Genomic DNA, 21,604 nt, shown 5'->3' on the forward strand with positions numbered 1-21,604 from the left:
GACAGAAAAGTTATTCAGCGGTTTGTAAAATTCATCTCCTAACAGGGTTAAAAAGAGGTTGAAAGTTTGTATGTGGTTCAAATTTTATTTTAAGCTAGGTACTTGAAAGTTCGTAAAAAGATATATTATTGAAATGCAAGAAAACTAATTTCAGCGTTTTTGAAAGTTCATCCCCTAAGGTGGTGAAAAAAGGGTTGAAAGTTTGTATGGATATCAAACATTTTTTCGAGCGCGGGACTGGAATCTTTGTATTTGGGGATATTATGAAAACACAGGAAAAGTGATTTCAGCGTTTTGTAAAATTCATCCCCTAACAGGGTTAAAAAGAGGTTGAAAGTTTGTATGTGGTTCAAATTTTATTTTAAGCTAGGTACTTGAAAGTTCGTAAAAAGATATGTTATTTAAATACAAGAAATTCTGCGTTTTTGAAAATTCATCCTGTAAGGTGGTAAAAAAGGGGTTGAAAGTTTGTATGGATATCAAACATTTTTTCGAACGCGGGACTTGAATCTTTGTATTTGGGGATATTATTAAAAGATAGGAAAAGTAATTTCAGCGTTTTGTAAAATTCATCCCCTAACAGGGTTAAAAAGGGGTTAAAAGTTTGAATCCATAACAAATGCTTTGAAACTTCTTAGAAAGGCATAATAGCCGAATACAAAATAAAGTAATTGCAACGTTTTTGGAAATTCAAACCCCTAAGGGATTTAAATAGGGGATGAAAGTTCGTCTTGGGGTGCAAATTTTATTTTAAGGTAGGAACTTGAAAATTTGCAAAAAGATATTAAATTTAAACACAAGAAAACTAATTTCAGTGTTTTTGAAAATTCATCCCCTAAGGTGACGAAAAAGGGGTTGAAAGTTTGTATGGATATCAAAAATTTTTTCGAGCGCGGGACTTGAATCTTTGTATTTGGGGATATTATTAGAAGATAACAAGTAATTTCAGCGTTTTGTAAAATTCATCCCCTAACAGGTTTAAAAGGGGGTTGAAAGTTTGTACAGGGTACAAATTTTATTTTAAGCTAGGAACTTGAAACTTTATAAAAAGGTATTATTTTAAAACGGAAAAAAAATAATTTCAGCGTTTTTGAAAATTTATATCTCAAGGTGGTGAAAAAGGGGTTGAAAGTTTGTATGGAGTTCAAACATTTTTGTGAGAACGGGCTTGAATCTTTGTACAGAGGCATATTATTAGAATACAAGAAAAGTAATTTCAGCGTTTTTAAAAATTCATCCCCTAAAATGGTTAAAAAGGGGTTGAAAGTTTATAAAAGGTTCAAATTTTATTTACTTCAAACTTCGTAAATAGGTAGTTAGGTAGTAGGTCTTATTAAATAGAGGACATGAAAATCTTCTAAGGCGGTTGAGAGGGATTATGTCGAGAACAATTTTATTTAGTTAGGGGCTAGAAACTTCGTAGGTTGTGAAAGACAAGTCTCATGCGTTGTATAATATTAATAATTAACAAATGATTAACCGTCCTACTGCAATATTTTGCTGCATAATGTTCTAAGCTAATGTAGAATATATAACCACCAATATATAAATCCACGCGTACGAAGTCGCGGGCAACAGCTAGTATATATATATATATATATACTATACGGATATAAATAGATACAGTTGATTTAATGCAGTTGAGTCAGCGGGCGCAAGAAATCGTGCGGTGTTTTTAATGGTGTATGATTTGGCCTCAATCTTGTTGGCTTTATAGAAAACTTAACTGTGAGTTTCTATTATAAATTGAGCTTCAGATCAGTACTTATAATACTCAATCAGAGATCTTGGATAAATTGGTGATGTAGTAAGTAAGGGCTATGAATAGTTCATAGTAAGTTGCAATCGTTGACGTAACTAAAAGTTCATAGCTTTTTATTTGTCTTGACGCTCATCTCTTACATAGACAATTCTGACATTGATTGACTTTGCAATGCTTAACATAGGTCGATTCAAAGTTAAAAAATATTTTGATTATACATATATTATGTTTGTTTTTTTATTAGTCGCTCAGGTACGGAGGACGCTAGGTATCGACTATTTTAACTAGTTTGTAGAACGGTAAGAAATAACTATTCGATAGCAATACGATACGATGATCTGTCAGTGTCAAAAGTGACATTGTATTCCTAAAAACGTCACTTTTGACACTGACAGATCAGTATCATAATGCTGTAAGCATTGTTCCAATTGGGCCGATACTTACGCGTTGCAAATAGCATAGGCACTGTCAAAATATGAACTAATATGAAGTGATGACTTCTGATTTTGTAGAGATGGTAATTAAGTATACCTAACTCTGCCAACATACGGCCTTATTCTAATTTGAATATAGGTACGTCATAAATTAGATCTAGATCCGATCCATGTCGTATTGAGATCTAATTTTTAACGTTTATAAAACTAGAATCAGGCCGAACATGTAGTACAATAAGTACAAGATTGTCACAATAAGATAACTCAAATATCCATGAATAACTTACCTCAAACAACGACAAGAGACCTCCTTCCAAGCTTAAAGTTGACCTCAATTTTCGAGGGCACTGACTCGTATAAAACTAAACGCAACAGCTCACTCAAAACCAAAAAGTCACAAGTACTGTAATATGTACCATCGTTAACACGACTGCTGACCTATTATCAACCTTACTGCTATAAAATAAAGTCGACGAATGATCAGTCAAATATGCTGCAGTTAGTATTTGAAAGTCTCTTCAATATGAAGTAGTGCCAAATGAAGTGTGAGGCCTATTCGTGGGTGGACGATTACGGTCATAAATATGTATACATATAGTCACTTTATTGCATTGACGTAAGGTAAAACAGTTTGTGTGAATATAATGACATACATATGTAGAGGGGGTGTCCCCTCTAAGTTTGTAGTAGAAATCGCCATGAGAGCTCATGCTCATCATTCGACGCTAGATAATATAATTTCGCTAGATAATATAATTTCGAAGATAGATAATTTAATAAGTATGTTTGTGTTTGAGGAAAAAGAGATTTATCCAATGTGATTTCAATCTAATTTCAATATATAGTCATCAGAATAGAACCTCTGAATTGTGCTTATGCTTGTGCTCTGTATATTAGGTAACTTGCCATTCGTTGTGCGTTACATTACTACGTAGTATTTATCTCGCACTAAATAAATGTCAAGTTGTTTTTAGTAGTTTTTGCACGTGCATAACCGGTTTTGATGCAATAGTAGATGCTATATTTAATGTACCTAAGTTAAAAGAAATATTCTCACTGCCTACTCAAGAATAAAACAACTAAGTACTTAGATATATTCCAAAATTAAATTCATATGATTATTTACTAATAAGTAAATACATTGTTGCTTGAAGAATGCTCGTGGCTATGGCCCCATTTTTTACTAGAGGACATTTTTTTATCCATAATATAAGTTTTTTGTCAAAATAATTGTGAATTTATAGAGAAGGACAATTTATAATTCTCACGGTGTTTCAAGGCGACGGCATGAATAGAACTCTGTGCAAAACTGGGTTGCCTTGGAAACTAAATGTTAGCTGAATCAACATTCTTGTATAATTTGCAGTTGTTGCATTGCAAATGTAAGCTCAATAAAATATGCCTTTAATTAATATAGATAAGATTGATTGTGACGATTTATGATTATTAAAGTCCATAATTGCAAACGAGGCGTGTCACCGAAAAGTGGCGCTGGTCAAACAACATTTACATAATTATACAAATATCATAATTATAAGGAATAAAAAAACTGGTATTTATTTACCACAGAAATTCATATTTGATATTGACCTTATAGGTAGGTATGTAATGTGAAATGGCATATAGTTACCTACTTTAAAACATTTTCCTGTAGTTATATGTCGTTACAAAGTTAACTATCAAAGATCCTATTCATGACTAATGGTAAGTAGGTTTTAAGTAGGTGGTTAATCGGTTAAGTAAATTAGTGAAACAAGGTAATTAGTAAGATGTCATTTATTACACATTTCTGACACATCACAACAAAAAGGTAACTTAAAGACTAGGCCTTCCAGATATACTTTAGAAATGTCTGCAGTTTTTTCTAAAATATATCCTCTGTTATGTATAAAAATCTAAATAATTATATACATTTCATAATTGTGATTTATATACTTAAAACTATCTTACCTAACACGTGTATAGTTTTTGCATGCAAAAAATATCTCTTTAACACATAAATTATATGATTCGATATATATTTGTACCTATATGTTTCTTTGGCATGCGATAACATTTACGAAAATAATCTACAGAAGGTGGTATACATATGTTACATCTATGAGCAGGTATAAAAAACTTATTCTAGTCCAAAATATACAATAATATGGACGGAGAATGAATGTAGCAAAAATATATATCTAAATATAAAGATGCGTAAATCTATTGCATAATCGCGACCAAATAACATGGTTACGTTGGCACTTTGATATTCCAAAACACGCTTCATCGAAGCCAATAAATTATCATTCAGAAGAACACATTGCGTAACTGCCTTGGAACCAATCGGGTTCCCAAACACACATCGCTAATAACATGACAAAACACCATCGCCTTAACAAAACAGTCGGAAAGGTCCATCGAAACTCGCGAAGATACTGCATTTGAGTTCTAAGTTCTATTAGAGGTCAAACATTTTCTCATAAACGGCCTTCTACGCAAGTACAACATATACCTGTCCACGGCACGCTCGCTTTCGGAACAACTTAGAGCGAGTCTTGCGAAATCGGCGTTGGACGAGGTACATACTCGAATGGTTTTATAATTCGTCACGACTTGGAGGGGCGCGAGGTTGCATAGCTTAAGGCTTAAACTACTAATGCCAAATTCAACCTTAGGTTGAAATGAATACAGCCCAATTTCCAGGATGTGTTAATGGGCTTAAGTCACTCAATTGCCTAAATATACATGATTGAGTTAGAAGGATCCTGATTAAAACCACTCAAGGCGATGGCATTTTGACCTCAACAGTCGATTTCATTATGGCAATTAAAGACCTTAACCATAATCTTAACTAAGACACGAAGGAATGCGGAGATCTTAACAATTAAATAATAATTACGATAAACAAGTTGCCTGATTTTCCTTGATCAAGGAGACATGGGAACTTGATGCTAAATGCAGCAATCTAAAATTAATTATGCATATCGGCATATTCCATTGTCATACTTAAGTTATTTTGAACCTTACAATGTAACACTTTAAGTTGAGAATTCTATGTTTATTATTGTAAACAACATGCAGATATGCATAGTTAAAACTGCAATAAATCGCGTCGGATTCGTGTCGGATAAACTAAAGTCGGCGGTATAATACTGGCTAACCACAACTAATACTAGCACTCGGTCTCACCTTCCTTCTTCTCTGGGATATAATGTTCCACCTCCCGGAACAAATGGAATAATCTCCATGCGATCGCCACTCCGACTATCTCGAGAATCATCATGAGTAGTGACGCAGCGGCCACGGAAGAGCTGATAATCTTGGTGTACACTGCAGCCACTTTAGCACAACCCACTCTTTCGTTAGCTTCCTTATCAGTGAAGTCACACAAGGCTTTGTAAAGGCTGTCATGACAGCACGACAAAGGCAGGTCATTTCTAAAAGCTCGGTAATCTCTTGCGTCGTTAGCACCGCAGCATTTCAGCTTCCTTTCAATCCACTCGTACTGCCTTGCGTGCTCCTGGTTGTTCTGTATATTGTAGAATCCATCGTACACTGTATCCTTAATGAAACGGTCAGTATCTTCACCATCCACATACACAAATATAAGCACAGCTGATAGCACTTGGAACAGGATCAGGAAACTCATGAATCCTCCGTAAATCCCGAGAATTCCTCTGCTTTCCCGCTGCGCACCGCACCAACCACAGAAGGCGATGATGATGATCATGATCCCGAAGATGATGAACAGCCATGGTGCCACTTGAGGCCAGTAAACTCTCCAGTCAAGTAAGTAATGGTTCATGTTCCGCAGCCGGACGAATTCCATTAGCTGCACGAAAAACCATATTCCCGTGATAGCTGTAGCCAGCCCGAACACGGCGAAGATGATGTTTATAACGTAAAGCACGTTCTTCATAAAGTCTTCTTTAGCCATGGCGATAGGCGACCGCGCCGCTAGATCGTTGTCGACGAAATGAGGCGGCCGCGCGCGCGCAACACCTTTTATAAATGCGCGAAGGCCATAGAGCGATCAAGTCGTGACATACATAAGATGGAGGTGATTACGTAAGCTTTTGGACAAGAATTTTGGATTAGAAAGCTATCACCTATAATCCTAAATTAATTATCTCCGTATGATTACAATTATGATCTTTAAGTGAATGAAGATTGTCAATCGATGACGCATACCTATTTAGTTCAACCAAAAGTGACTCATGCGTGTAATGCTACAATAAGGTATAATTGTAGCCATTAAGAGTTATAATGGCGTGTACAAAAATTCACTTGAGTTACTTTGGTTTTGAACAGTCAATCGTTTGTGAGTACCACACTGACACATGTGTACATATATTTACTTGAGATTCTAAGATATACCAACACAGCAGTTAGGATTATAATGGAATGTACTATAAATTGCACATGGGTTACTTTGATTTTGAACAGCTTTTACAAAATGGGAACCAAAGTGATTCATACGTACGTGATTGTCAATGACATTTTAGACTATAAGATTACAGTACTTAGGACTTTAATGGAATGTACAGCAGATTGCACTTGAGTTACTTTGATTCTGGAACAGTTTTTACGTAGTGAGAACCAAAGTGACTCATACACTACGTGATTGTCAATAACATTTTAGACTATAAGATTACAGCAGTTAGGATTAAAATGAAATGTACAACATATTGCACTTGAGTTACTTTGATTCTAAAGTTTCTACTTAGTGATAACTAAAATTACTTTTACGAACATAAATATTAGTGTCATTCTAAAGCCTAAGATAATAGCAGTTAAGATTATAATCGAACGTACAATCAAATGCACTTGAGTTACTTTGGATCTGAACAATTTTAAATTAGCGAGACGCAAAGTGACTCATATGTGCGTCAATATTAATGCCATCCTGAGCTATACGCTTACGGCTATTAGGAATATAATGGAATGTATAACACAATGCACTTACGCTACTTTAGCTCTAAACAGTTTTAGGTTATGAGATACAAAGGGGCACAAGTCCACATGATTGCTTCGCAATTTTAAGATAAAACAGAAAATATGTTTTCAATTGCGTACCTATATAACAAATGCACTTATAATTCTTTGTTCTGAAGAGTTTTTAGTTTATAAGAGAAATTACCCAAGTAACACTGTACAATATTTGCACGGTCGATTGTACAGGAATTTACAATGTTTTAGGCGTAATGTTCAAGCGATCAACAATACATTTACGTTTACAAAAAAATGGGTTGGGTCTTTAAAAGCCAAAAGACCCACTTTTGGCTTTTGTGCTAATGATAAATGCCATTAAACTAAATGATTCAAATAAATAGTCTCAAATGAAGCTACACTAACTCTTTCAACACATTTTACGTCATTCACAGAAAATGTTACTTACTCTCGCTTTCGTGAGGATAGAAACAAGCAACACACAGTCTTAATGCTAAATTAGTTAGAGTCTTTTTACAGAAGCACTTTCTTGGTTTCTAATTCTCTCCCATCTATCACCTGAGGTGTTCTCCTCCTGTTCTTGATTTTCTTAGACGTTGAAAAAGCGACGGCGAGCGTTAACAAGCCAATTATTGCAGTGAAAATTGACACTCCGGATAAAACTTTGATGCCGATTCTTGCATATTGTGCTGCGACTTCTGAGCACCCGTGTCTCTCATTGGCTAGCTTGTTGGTCGTACTACAGTCGATGGGGTAGGCATCTAGGAAACTGTACCTGACGACATCACAGCACGATTGAGGGAATTCATTTCTCCAGCTGACGTAATCTCTTGGGCTCTCTGCGCCGCAGCAATATAGACGTTTCTCAATGCTTCCAAAGTACTGTTCAAGCTCAGGATGGTCTTTCATTTGCGAATATGCGTCCCAGATTGTGTCTCTGATGAAATTATCTGTCCTAGGACCATCAGCGCAAACTAGGGCAACTATAGCCATACCCAATAGTAAAGATGTAGCCACAGAGACGAATATCCCGTAAGTAGTAACCATCGACTTACTGTTTTTCTTGGCCCCGATACATCCGCAGCAGGCACTGAAGATCACAAACAGTGACGTCACAAAGAACATCCACGGGACCGCTTGAGGCCAGTACACATTATAGTCCAGAAGGTAATGATTGCTGTTCCGAAGCGTGACGAACATATTGATGTAACAGAAGAAGGCAATAGAACCACTGAAGAGGATCAGTCCGAATATCGTGAAGACGACATTTAGCACGTGTAGGGCGATTTTAGAAGCCATTTTTATCACTTCACGGCACTTTTCAACTTAAACTTGTCACTGCGCGCGCGCGTCGGCTACGAAGGCTTACAATTGAATGGCGCGGGGCGGGCCGCTAACTGATCTTATAGCTAGTATAGTATGTGATACTTGGTCTTGATCAAGGTTGTAAGGATTCTTGGTTTGATGAATGACTAATGGTGATTCATGTTTGTTTTGGCCGAAAATACGATTTGTGGAAAACTTTTTCATGGTGTTGGAATTCGAATGTAAAGGGCTCATTGTGTGGAAGCCTTATAAAATTTGAACGGTGTTCGTAGTTTAATGTTTAGTAAGTCATTGTGAGTTTTAGTTGTTAAAATGTAATAATGTTTCTCTTAATAATTAGTGTTCTTTTGTAAAAAGGTAAATATGTATAAATACTACTGGGAGCTTTTAGTAGCCAACTGATCCCCCACTAATAAGTGGGGTTAAAATATTAAATACCTAATGACATAAGATTCTTAAGCTTACTGTGGGGCTTAGTCAATTTGTGTAATAATGTCTTTATAATATTTATATTTATTTATTATTTATAAGATTAGGTACATAGAGTCGACGGGAGAGATGGTAAAGTAACAAATTATTGCTGTGTTTCTGTGTTATTTTCTACTATTGTGGTGTGCAATAATGTTTGTATTGTTTTGTATTGTAACGTGTTTCTTACCACCACCAATATTTTACAAAACAGTTCTGTTACATAAGTGCATACTGAAAGACAACGTACAAGCTAAACCATTTAAGATACACAAGTGAAGTTTGAAATATAAGTTCCTCAGATGTTGTAGAGCCCTAATGTTTTGGGATTTTTTGAAATTCAACCCAGGGTGCAAATGGCGCTGAAAGTTTATACGGCTTCTAGATAGACGTATAACGGCAGATATAATATAAGCTAAGAGTCTGTATCTTTCTACAATCTTCAACTATCTTAAAATCAGTTCCATATTTACTTTACCATAATAAGCACGGTGAATCAGTACAGAAAACCCTACAGAATCGTAATGGTATATAATTATCTGCAACAATGGCCACGTGTATGGCGTCACGTGTTCAAATGAGACAGGTGATGTTATCATTGTCTTTGTCATACCTACTTCCTCGCTGAAATAAATGCGAATCTACTTCTACATACATAAAGTGTCATTCTATGGAACTTGCTAAATATAGCTATGTAAATTGTAAACAAAAGTCACTAAACTGACATTCAGGGACAATTTTAATATGGCGGTTTGTTTACATAGTATGATAGTAAGCAAGTTACATAGAATGACACTTTAGAATAAGTTATGACATTGATTGATGATGATGATGATGATGATTATGACATGATTTAGTGAACTGCCATAAGTTACAGGATAATGCGAAGGTACATTGATAATAATCTAGGCTTTATTTTTATCCGACTGTGAAAAAGGCGATTTATTTACATTAAAAGCTAATCTAATCAAAGTTTTTGGAACTTAAACCGTAAAGTTAATAATTACACATGCCTCTTTCACATTGATGAAATTTGACATTTTTGATGACTTTTAAATAGTTGGTCAGTGCAAATATACCATGCAGAGTTAACTTGGTCCGATTTTAGCATGAAACCGCAAAAGCAGGTAAATTAAAATGACTGCAGTGACCTAACCACAAATTTCAGGATAATTTAACTAAATATATCAGGTGATAGCGATAATTAACCGCAGTGTCCGCAGTGATTTAACCACATCGGTGAATTCTTTTTAATTATACAAATTTAAAAATATATGTATATTGTACCTATATCTATATAATTACATTTAAAATAAGTAAATACATGTAAGAAAACGAAAAATACAATTTAAACCAAATTTTACATTGCTGAATGTACCTAGAGATAAATAGAAAATACTTTAAAAGTAAAGTTTAATTTTCGAGGCGCTTTATAGATTAGAGCTTTTTTGGAGCATGAGAAACCGAAATAGAAAAATGTCATGCTATTATAACCTTTAAGTACCCGTGAACAAAGCTGCATGTAACTGCGTCGAAATATCGGGAGCTCGAAAACAATTTGTATTGTTCATATCGAAAATAATTTGTACGGTTCATATCCCGGTCGATATACGAGTAAGTCTAGTGAAACTAACCGTGAATCATTCAAAACTGTTTAAGTATGTACCCTTCTTACAAATATGGTCATTTTGCGTATGACCTTTGATTTAATGCATAATTAAAGGTCGCGATCTTAGTCATGTACCCGTTCTTGAGCCGAGCGAATGATCTTGAAATCAACATTGGAAATCAATAAAAATGCAGTCGCACCATAAAGATGATATAAAGAAAAACCGGCCAAGTGCGAGTCGGACTCGCGCACGGAGGGTTCCGCACCATCAACAAAAAAATAGAGCAAAACAAGCAAAAAAACGGTCACCCATCCAAGTACTGACCCCGCCCGACGTTGCTTAACTTCGGTCAAAAATCACGTTTGTTGTATGGGAGCCCCACTTAAATCTTTATATTATTCTGTTTTTAGTATTTGTTGTTATAGCGGCAACAGAAATACATCATCTGTGAAAATTTCAACTGTCTAGCTATCACGGTTCGTGAGAGACAGCCTGGGGACGGACGGACGGACGGACGGACGGACAGCGGAGTCTTAGTAATAGGGTCCCGTTTTTACCCTTTGGGTACGGAACCCTAAAAAACGAATGATAGGTACTCAATATAACTTTAAATAAGTATTCATCTTCCTCGCGTTGTCCCGGCATTTTGCCACGGCTCATGGGAGCCTGGGGTCCGCTTGGCAACCAATCCCAGTAATTGGTGTGGGCACTAGTTTTTACGAAAGCGACTGCCATCTGACCTTCCAACCCAGAGGGGAAACTAGGCCCGTATTGGGATTAGTCCGGTTTCCTCACGATGTTTTCCTTCACCGAAAAGCGACTGGTAAATATCAAATGATATTTCGTACATAAGTTCCGAAAAACTCATTGGTACGAGCCGGGGTTCGAACCCGCGACCTCCGGATTGCAAGACGCATGCTCTTACCGCTAGGCCATCAGCGCTTCCTAGGCCACCAGCGCTTCAGTAAAAACTTTAAATAAGTATAAATCTGTTTTAAATTGCGAATATAATAAATACAACATAAGAGCTGTCAGTGTTGCACAACAGAGATGACATTGACCAGACGCGACCACAGGGCGTGACAGTACGTAACTTGCATAAATAGTAACTTCTGGTAAGTAACTATTCGCGGGCACTCGACTGTGAACTGTTTAGTAGAGTAACTCGCTTTACTTATATTGGAATCGAATAGTAATCGTATCTATCACTTAATATTATGTTCTGTTGTATCGATATAGATAAAAAAACTTGTTGTTAAATTGAAATGAATATGCAGGATCATCATCTTCCTCGCGTGGTCCCGGCATTTTGCCACGGTTCATGGGAGCCTGATGGGGTCCGCTTGGCAACTAATCCCAGGAATTGTGGGCACTAGTTTTTACGAAAGCGACTGCCATCTGACCTTCCAACCCAGAGGGTAATATGCAGGATATATAATCATAAAAGAAGATAAGTATTTATTTATTAAAGCAACAACGGTAAATGGGTAAATTGCAAATTGTGTATTTCCCGGATAAGATGCGATTATGACGTGGTCTCTTCAGAATCTTCTTAAGCAAGTTTGTTTTACTATAGTACCTACTACATATCTGTATTAAATATTGAAATAAATACTGCTGCGTACAAAAACACAATTAACTACGCAATTAAAACCCACACCACAACCACGGTAGTAACACAAGCATGCTAAATAAACATACTTGTTGTAGGGTAATTATTCTAGTTATTATCACCAAACAAGGCCAACCCAAAAACATACATCTTAATAACACTCATTATGACACAAAAGACACCAATTTAGCAAAAGAACGGCTATCCTTTTCTAACAAGTTTATTGGAAAGAGAAGTCATTGCAATTCTAAAGCCCTTGCTACACGGTCGCCGACAAGCCCCTCAGACCGCGTGGCCTTGGTCTGGACGGACCGTGTAGACAGTTGTTTCCAACAAAATTTGACCAAAACTGACCAAGGACAGACCAAGGTCAGACGGTTAGAAGGCTTGTCGGCGACCGTGTAGCAAGGGCTTAAGTTATTCAAACGAACATTGAACCACAACTCAAGTTTTAATAGAATTTGAATCTTAAGTATTGGGAAGAGAGTTGAGATTGGAAGGTGATAAAGATGTAAAAGGATATGAGTATAATGAGTGATTAAAGTACTTTTGTACAAGATGCAAGGCCAATGACCTTTGTTGTGTGGTGTAAACTTGGTAGTTTGTTTGAAGAAGTGTGGTGTAGATTATCGTAGATGATGTAAGGTTGTCTAAACATCCGGCTTGATCGCAAATTGTTCATCTTTACCTTGACAAGATTTTATTTCGTCTTCGCTATGTTGCGGATTTTTAGTGGTACTAATTTATTTTACTGGCAAGGAGACTTTTTGACAACAGACGTTGAAAGTAAACAAGAAGAAACATTTCGCAATTAGTCTGTGCGAAAGAGAAGAGTCGTGAAATGTATGGGATCCAATACTCTAATCTTCTCTTTCCACACAGACTATACTAGAATGCAAATCAGATTGGTAGAAGTATTTATCAGAAAATTCTTTTTTCAAACTCGAATGTCTTTGAGATACCTTCAGTCCTTCATATGGCTAAAGGCGGGATACCACCAGTGTGCGACACTGTCCGGCACAAGCATTTTTGTAGGTACTGAATATAATATATTTGAGCCGCAACGTGCTGCACACTGGTGGGATCCCGCCTTAAAATAGGGCAGAACGCCATAAAATACCGTAGATATTTGTAGTATTCGTGAAAACATCTCGTTGAAAATGTACTTCTGTTAAAATGGCATGCATGCAATACTCACTACAAATGAGAATATGCCATTGTATAGCTTCTCGTTTCCACTGTTTTCCCACGGGGGGCGTATCGACAGTAAAACAATAGACAAGAAATATGCTACTGGTTATTACACAAAGAAAACATTATGTAACCTTTTCTAAGCCTTATGCCTTAGAATTAAAGTTCATTTTTAGTAAAACTATGTATAACGGAATACATACATATCTTACGTTGTATCTTGATTTGTATTTAACTTCAAAGCAATTGGAAAAACAGTTTGAATTTGGAATTAGTCGCACAAAAATACAGTAAGTAAACTGTTAAATGACTTTTTCACACCTCCTATTCAGAAAAGAGCTTTTTCTTCCCTGCTAGGAGGGATCAAAGTGGCACTTTTCCTCCCTGCTAGGAGGGATCAAAGTAACACTTTTTTTTCTAGCACACTATTTTTTTATTTTTTTTTAATCTGTTGCATCAGATTGTGTCAACACTAAGATTTTTTTATTTTCCTCATAGTTGATGTGAAAAGCAGTATGTGTCACACGGTATCAAAATTATTTCGTCTTGGGCTTTAACACTTGAATCCCTCATTACGCTCAGGATTCTACTTTATAATCCCTCACGTTCGGGATTCAATTGTAGAATCCATCGCTTCATTCAAGATCCAATGTACGCCCTTGATATAATATCATTTTGATCCCTTGTAACACAAACAACTATCCCTTTGGCTTTTACTTACGGCTGTTTTCGTATGTTTAGTTTATTTAAGAGGAAAACTGTTTACTGACAGATTCATTGTAAATCGTTGCCTCTGGTCTGGATAGTTATGAGTACCTGCAACCACATTGTCCACATTTTCCCATAATCGGGATTCTAAAACGAACTCGCTTTGTAAGCCTTAAAATGCTTTTTTGCAAGCCTTAGAGTGCTTTTTGGAACACCAAATAACGGTTAAATTAAAGCTGGTTTCTTTTTTCTATCCATTGACTAACATAACATAATTCTTTAGTTTGTGTTTTATACAAGGTGCTTCCTGTAACAGGAGCAATAAATTAAACTAAGGGCTGTAGGTACTCCTCAAACTGACCATCATTTGTTCAGCAACTTGTAAAATTATGAATCCTTTAGACTTCCTCTTTTTCATACAAAATAAATATTGCCTTCAATGCACGCTGACATCAGTGTGTTTGACGTTGCTTGTCACGCTTTAAACATAACAAAATTTGCATTACATTGCGTCTTAGAATAAACTTTAAAGTGTAATAAAAATCAAAACATGAATTATTTTCAAAAGTTGCTGAACAAATGTTGTTCAGTTGAGGAGTACAGCCTACAGTTTAATTTATTGCTCCTGTTACAGGAAGCACCCTGTAGATGGATTTGTTGTTGTAATAATTGTAATCAACGTTACGTGTATCATATGACTGGACAGCGTATTTTTAATAAATATAGATGTTATTTTATTTAAGTTTATTAGCTTAGTTGTTGAGATGAACTGTGACATAACCCTATTACTCTATTAAATTTCATGGCCAAGACCGATCTTGACGAAACCCAGACAGGTCATTTGGCCAAATTGATTGTTCTGTATCAATGGTTTGATCGAGGCTTAACAATTGGCCGTTAACTGTTAAATTACTAGCAATTAAATGAAGGTTAGGCCAATCCACATCTTACTGGTGTATGAAGAGTCAAGTTTAGAAATTCAAGAAGGGAATCAAGACTATTATAAATGCGAAAGTAATGTTTACCAAGATATTGGCTGTTGCATAAGGGTGTCAGGAATTATGCACAATTGAACTCTATCACTTTGAAATAAAGATCAAAATCAGGTAGGAAATATATTCCCTCTGCTTTATATAGGTTTAGTTATACGTACCAAATCAGGATTATAAATTAAATACAAGTATTTTAGTAAATTATGTTTTATTCAGTTTTAATGCAGTTCTTGGTTTTTTTTCTTAATTAGCTATAAATATTTACAATCCAGAAGTTAATCTTCGAAAACATATAATTATTATAAATAAAATAAAACGATGAATTCATAATAAGATCTGTTTGTAAATAAGTAAATGCCTCTAAATTGTACTTTATATAATTTATATAAACATATTATATAAATATGAATATTTTGTACAAATAATATTTTTCATAAAGGTCTTTATATTATTAAAATTATAATAATTATATTGTTTACATTCTGACGAGTAAATATTACCTATAATTATTATGATCTATATTTACTATTATTAACCACTATTAATATCACGTATTTTTTATTACTAACTTACAAAATAAAACAACATTCACATAACTTTCAGTACAAAATCAGCAAAAAAAAAACTACTGTCAATTTCACGTTGATTCTATACTGAGTTGCATTACATGTGCGAATAGTAACTTTTTATAAAATATAATATAATATATAACAAAAACCTTTTGTTTCGTATAATAATGGCATAATGACTGTAGGTAGAACAATTGTTAATTCATTTGTCCTTTACAAAGGTACAAGTACAACGAACGAACTAACTAACAAATTTATATATTATGTCAATTAAAAGCAAATTCATCCTCACACACTATGACCTTGTTTGTCTCATTTTAATACTGTTATGTAATGTTACTATGGCTTTCAAATTTTTCAATCAAAATATTTTGAACTACAGCAATTTAAGAACTCACAAATAAATTAATTGGCCTTACTTTAAAATCACACTATTTGACATAAGTAAAAAGTAAATTACATTATATATTCTTTGGTTATCTCACCACTAGCTTCCTACAATAAATAGTAAACATACTCACACACATAAACACATTCAAAACATTTAAATTAGTAAACATCGAGAAATATTTTGCAACCAACCTTTGAACTATTTTATAAATTGCAAAAATATTACCACAACTTTACAAATACTGAAACTTTTTTAAAGTTTTCAAAATAAAACTTAAGAAGTTTCATCCCCACGGCGGGATATTAAAGCTTGACTCATTTCACAAAACACAACACTTTACAAAAGTCCTTTCTTCGTCTCGATGTCCGTCGCGTCGTAAACTGCTGGCTTTTTCTTCAATCCTATCGACAAAGCTAAAGTAGCTACTAAACTTAAGATTCCAAAGAAGGCAGCGACGGCAGCGGCCGCTGCTAAAACTCTTAAGAATAATCTACTGTAGGAAACAACTACTTTGACACAACCATGCCTATCTGTAGCCTCCTTAGACGTGAATTCGCATTTTTGACTGGAACCTTCTGAATATCCGCAGCAGGATTGAGGTAAATAATGCACACCGTGAGGCCTATAGCTCGATGAGCCCTCAGCTCCGCAGCAACCAAGCCAGCTCTCAATCCTTGAGAACATCTCCTGGTGATTCGGACTGGTTTTCGCTTCGGAAAATCCGTCGGTCAGCGCGTCAATCAAATACACGTCCGTTTCTTCATTGTCGCCGTATTTCAACGTTAAGGCAGCAGAGGTTATGAGCACTATTAAGGTGATCAGGATGAAGATAGACTGCATAATAGTGAAGCCCTTGTTGTTCTTGGAAGCAGTGCAGCAGCCGCAGCAGGCGACGAAGATCACGAAGATCCCAGCTAAGCAGGCGACGACCGGTATCACTTGAGGCCAATACAAGCTGAAGTCCAGCTTGTAATGATGGGTGTTCCTCAAGGCGGTGAACTGTGCCACGTATATACAAAACGTGACACCACCGAGGAATAACGCGAGCCCGAATAGGGCATAAAGAATATTTAGGATATAAAGAATTACTTTACGCATTTTGGCGTTTGTGTTAACGGGAGCGGTTCGTATGGCGCCGAACAATATAATGGCGTGTATAGCAATTGTCTCGATATATAAGCGGGACAGTTTCCTGCGTGAATCACCCTATGACGGCAATTGGTCCGCTCAATGGGTCTGACCGCGGTCAATATTTTCAGAGGAACGGGTAGTCTTAGCTTGTTGAAATGTTATTGATAGTTCCTTAGACTTAAATTGAAAGAGTAAGACCTAATTAAGGCTATTTTTAGAGCGAGTTGATTAAAACCGCCTATTTCAATTAGCTACCTATTAAAGTGTTTGTTGTTAGATATATTGAAGTTTTATTTTACAATTAATTTTAAGCGCCAATTTAAAGTTAATTGCATGTTTTTTTTATTTAGTTTACCATGTTTATCGCAGCTAAAATTAATAACCACATTAAAAAAGAGACCCAAAAAGCGTTATGAGCTTAAACCATATCAATCTAATCTAAATAATGCTATGTAGTTGGATAATCACTGTCAAATTCATGCGTTTGCTTGTGTAGCGGAAATCAAAATGGCAATGACTGGCTTTGTAAATCAGCTCAGTGTGACAACAGGTATAGAAATATCACGTATCTAGTAACTATCCGGCTGGATCAAGGACATAATGTGTAATTAGGAATTCATTGATGGATTTGTTCCACTTTTGCACTCGGGTTTATTGTTTTTCGATACTTAAACCATTCATTTTTATGTAGCTTATTCTTTCTTATCGTGAATGTGAATTGCGAGATTATTAAGTAAAGTGTGTAATGTGTATTTTATTAAAAACGCTTTAAAAAAATTAGTAACTATTACTTATGAAGCAAAATAATGTGAATAATCGTAAAAGATTTCTTTACCTTATTGTCATATATTTACACTGTCTTATTTTCAAAGGTGTTTTTCAATAAAAAGACACGTCAAGATCGCTTTCTCTTTTAGTAGAATTCAATACTTTAACATTTCCATAACCACATCCCAGATCAGATGCTTAATTCAAGTTTGCCTAGTAAAAAAATAAACATTTTTTTTATGTGATTGGCATTTAAGAAGATTTTTGCAACGAAAGAGTTTATTTCTAATTCTAACCCTAACCTAAACCTGAAAACATTCCCGTAATCAAGAGGATTTTTCATTAGTCATTTGTTTACATGCTGAGATGTCGCACTAAGTACGTCTACCATCACGCTTGACGTAGGTATTTACATGCGTGTATGTGTATGACGTAGGTATTTTAATATAACTACTTCTTACTTCTACCTAATGACCATACAAGAAATAAACGTATTTACTTACAACAGTTCTACCTACCATTTCTTCTTCTTATAGTGTGAAGGGATCATAACTAAATAGGTAATATTTTGCCAATATCTGGCCACCACAATATACACAGCTACATTTTCAACAGACAAGATAATCGTTTATCGAAAAGTATTGGAGACCGAGGAGAGTTTAAACAGAGGTAAGTTGAAACACCATCAATTTTGAGGTATTTTTATATGTCTTGAGGCAAGGATGCATATTGAGGGACCGGCGGATGGTGGGATGCAGCTAAACATCGTTTTTTTTTTCTCAGCTCGATAACAGATATAGATGTTTCACAATTGACGTTGTATCAACCTACCCCACGGAAGAAAGAATGAGCGCGCCGACCTACCCTGTTTCCACCCACCTTGGTCTCCTCTAAAATGTATCCATGTGACCGATGCAAGCAAAAGTCACGCGATCATTTGCATATCTACATTTTTTGAGTAAATTTAATTATTTGTTCCTTAGTAATGGATATTTTATATGTACTAATTAAAGTCTTCTAAGCCAATTATGTAAATAGAACAGGCGGCAAATTAGAAAAACTTAGGCACGAAGGAGCGACGTCCCATACAAGTTTTGCATTTCGAGTGTGTATATTTAAGTAATGATGATGATAAAAGATAGTTTATTTAAGTAGGCATATTACAATGCGCGCTGCGCTTATGAACGTCAAATAAAGCTACACCGGCTCCAACCCTACACCAGTGCCTCAAGTAAGTACATCGTCGCCATATAGGTAGGTACCCATAGGGCATAGAACAAGCTTAGTTTACTTTGGGGCTAAGTCGATCTGTGTACGATTATCGCGAATAAAATGTTTCTTTTACTTTATTGAGTATTTAAAATAAATAAAAAATAATAGAAATTCAAAGTAGGTAATAGTTTAAATTCAAAACTTTTGAATTTATGTTTAATTATTATTTGTACTGTTGTATTTAATTGAAACAATAACAAAACTTTACTAAAGGAAGTAACGCAATATTTCAAGGAAAATATGAATCAGAAAACAACGTCTTAATTGTTTACAGTAAATGTCGTAATTACATTCAGTATTCAATATTATTATATATTTTATACCAATTTAAAAGAGCTTAAATAACATAAATTTACCACTAACATAGGACTTTTAAGAAATAAAGAATTCACTTTGAGTTAGTGATGGGTAGGACATCAATTTAAAATGAGTTTGTATGAGTACCTCATTTTCTAAAATGAGGTGTTACAATGTCTTACTTCAAATGAGGTGAGGTACTAGCATATTTTCAGCGTCGACTATTCCATTAATTCTAACGGCGACAAAAATATTTAATGTACATATATATGTAGGTATTCATCACTTCCTTTATAAATAAATAAATAGTAACATTTAATTGAAGTGCAATTCTGGAGGTTAAGAATAGAACTTTTAGGAGAGAGATAATTTTAGAATCAAGTAAAATGAATAGAGGAGTGAAGTAAGACATTTTTGCGGTACGAAGTACTGCGACAAATTAACAAAATGAGTGGTACAAATGAGGTGCCTCACGAGTGAGCGACTCAACACTACTTTGAGTGCAGTCGTACTTGATTCAAAAATATTGTACTTAATGTTTCTTGTTAATTTGTAAAAATAAATGATCTGAGTGAACTTTTTGATAATTTTAAATGAATGAATGAAATTAATACATTGAAAACTCGAAAAACAGTAATTGTTATACCGATTTGTATTGATTGTGACGAACAATATTTTAAAGGGTTAAAATCCATACTAAAGCATACATTTTTGACTAAACTGGTATACAGTTACCTACTTACAGGAAGTACAGAATAAAAGGTAGTATGAAAAAAAATTGTGTTTCGGACACTAAAAATATGTAAGTAGGTACCTATATGTCAAAAGGATACAAATATAAACTAACACAATCCATAAAAATTACTAAGTGAATTCATTTCCAATGAGGTAATTTACTCAAATTTTACATATCAACTTAGGTACCTAATTTAATGTAATTTATTCAAGAAAAAACTCTAGTTATATATGTAAGAAATCCACAACGCAGGCTTCGTCCGGTGGCCACAAATCAGCAACATGCTTCGTCCCAAACACAACAAGGTACCTAATTATCGATACAATAAACAACATATCAAAATAGGTAACCTAATTTACAATAGCTTAGGTACTAGGTACTCAACGTAACCTAACGTAATACCTAATTACCTAACTTAGGTTACTGAGTTACACATTTAATGACTGTGCGTAAAACTTTATGAATGAGCGGGACTTTCCTACGTGTTGACAACTCCTGTAGTAAGCAGTTACTAACTTATGTAACAGATACAGGTAAAAATATTATTTAATTGATTACTTAGGTACTTTCGTACCCTGCGAGTTCGCAAGTGAAACTGGCGGAATACTATTCTATTCTACACCCAAAAACAATAAGTTCAAATCATCATGCAGTCTTGGTTTTTAATATGTCTCTAGTACCTATTAAGTAGTAGGCGTAGGTATGATAATAATAATGAATGGTGCTGAGCCAATCTTATCGAAGTGATCCGCACTCTTCCGATAATCATCCACCCAACGAGCCAACGGACGCCAGGCACTCCTTTCGTCTGAAAGCGGCCACCAAAAAGAAGATTATACTGAAGTCTATACGAGTATAATTGATGGCATGTGCCTTACTCTTACAAAATAAATATCTTTATCATAAAAATCATGAATGAACGATGAGAATACTACGCACTACGCAGCCTCCGATGACACGCATGCGCCGTGAGTTAATGACTCACGCGTCGGTTCTCGGAACCAAATCGCTGTTTCTTAGAGAGCCGCTATTATGTATACCGTCATGGTTTTATAGCACTTCCGAGGGTGACACACCCGTCATGAGATGAATATTAAGATTTAGGTATGTTCTCAGATTGCATTCGCCCGCGAATTTGATCGAGAAGTTGGTAAATACTTTTAACCCTTTTTCAACCCCCGGAGGTCGAATTTTAAAATTCAATGGTTTGATCCGTGCGTTACTCTGTCAGTAACTATGTTTAGGTAATATGTATACTTTAATATAAGTATTTTCGGATTTTTTGTATAGGTACCTACCTAACTGCAAATCTTTCTTTCTTTTGAATAAACGTCACCTTTGACACTGACATTTCCGATCCATGTCGTATCTTTAGCAAATTTTTGACGCATCTTAAAGTTCGAAT

At 35.2% G+C, this 21,604-nt stretch overlaps 3 protein-coding genes across 3 annotated transcripts; all 3 read right to left on the minus strand.

The window, feature by feature from the left end:
• Positions 1-3,957: 3,957 nt before the first annotated feature.
• Positions 3,958-6,492, minus strand: LOC134658904 (CD63 antigen-like). Its single transcript, XM_063514551.1, has one exon. The coding sequence runs from the start codon at positions 6,113-6,115 to the stop codon at positions 5,351-5,353; it is 765 nt and encodes a 254-aa protein (XP_063370621.1). The 5' UTR covers positions 6,116-6,492; the 3' UTR covers positions 3,958-5,350.
• A 1,070-nt stretch (positions 6,493-7,562) lies between these two features.
• LOC134658836 (23 kDa integral membrane protein-like) lies at positions 7,563-8,510 on the minus strand. Its single transcript, XM_063514507.1, has one exon. The coding sequence runs from the start codon at positions 8,425-8,427 to the stop codon at positions 7,642-7,644; it is 786 nt and encodes a 261-aa protein (XP_063370577.1). The 5' UTR covers positions 8,428-8,510; the 3' UTR covers positions 7,563-7,641.
• A 7,501-nt stretch (positions 8,511-16,011) lies between these two features.
• Positions 16,012-17,231, minus strand: LOC134658684 (CD63 antigen-like). The gene has a single exon (XM_063514339.1). The coding sequence runs from the start codon at positions 17,091-17,093 to the stop codon at positions 16,332-16,334; it is 762 nt and encodes a 253-aa protein (XP_063370409.1). The 5' UTR covers positions 17,094-17,231; the 3' UTR covers positions 16,012-16,331.
• Between the last annotated feature and the right edge of the window lie 4,373 nt (positions 17,232-21,604).

The sequence above is a fragment of the Cydia amplana genome, chromosome 23, assembly GCF_948474715.1.
Source record: "Cydia amplana chromosome 23, ilCydAmpl1.1, whole genome shotgun sequence".
In the NCBI taxonomy this organism is placed as follows: Eukaryota; Metazoa; Arthropoda; class Insecta; order Lepidoptera; family Tortricidae; genus Cydia; species Cydia amplana.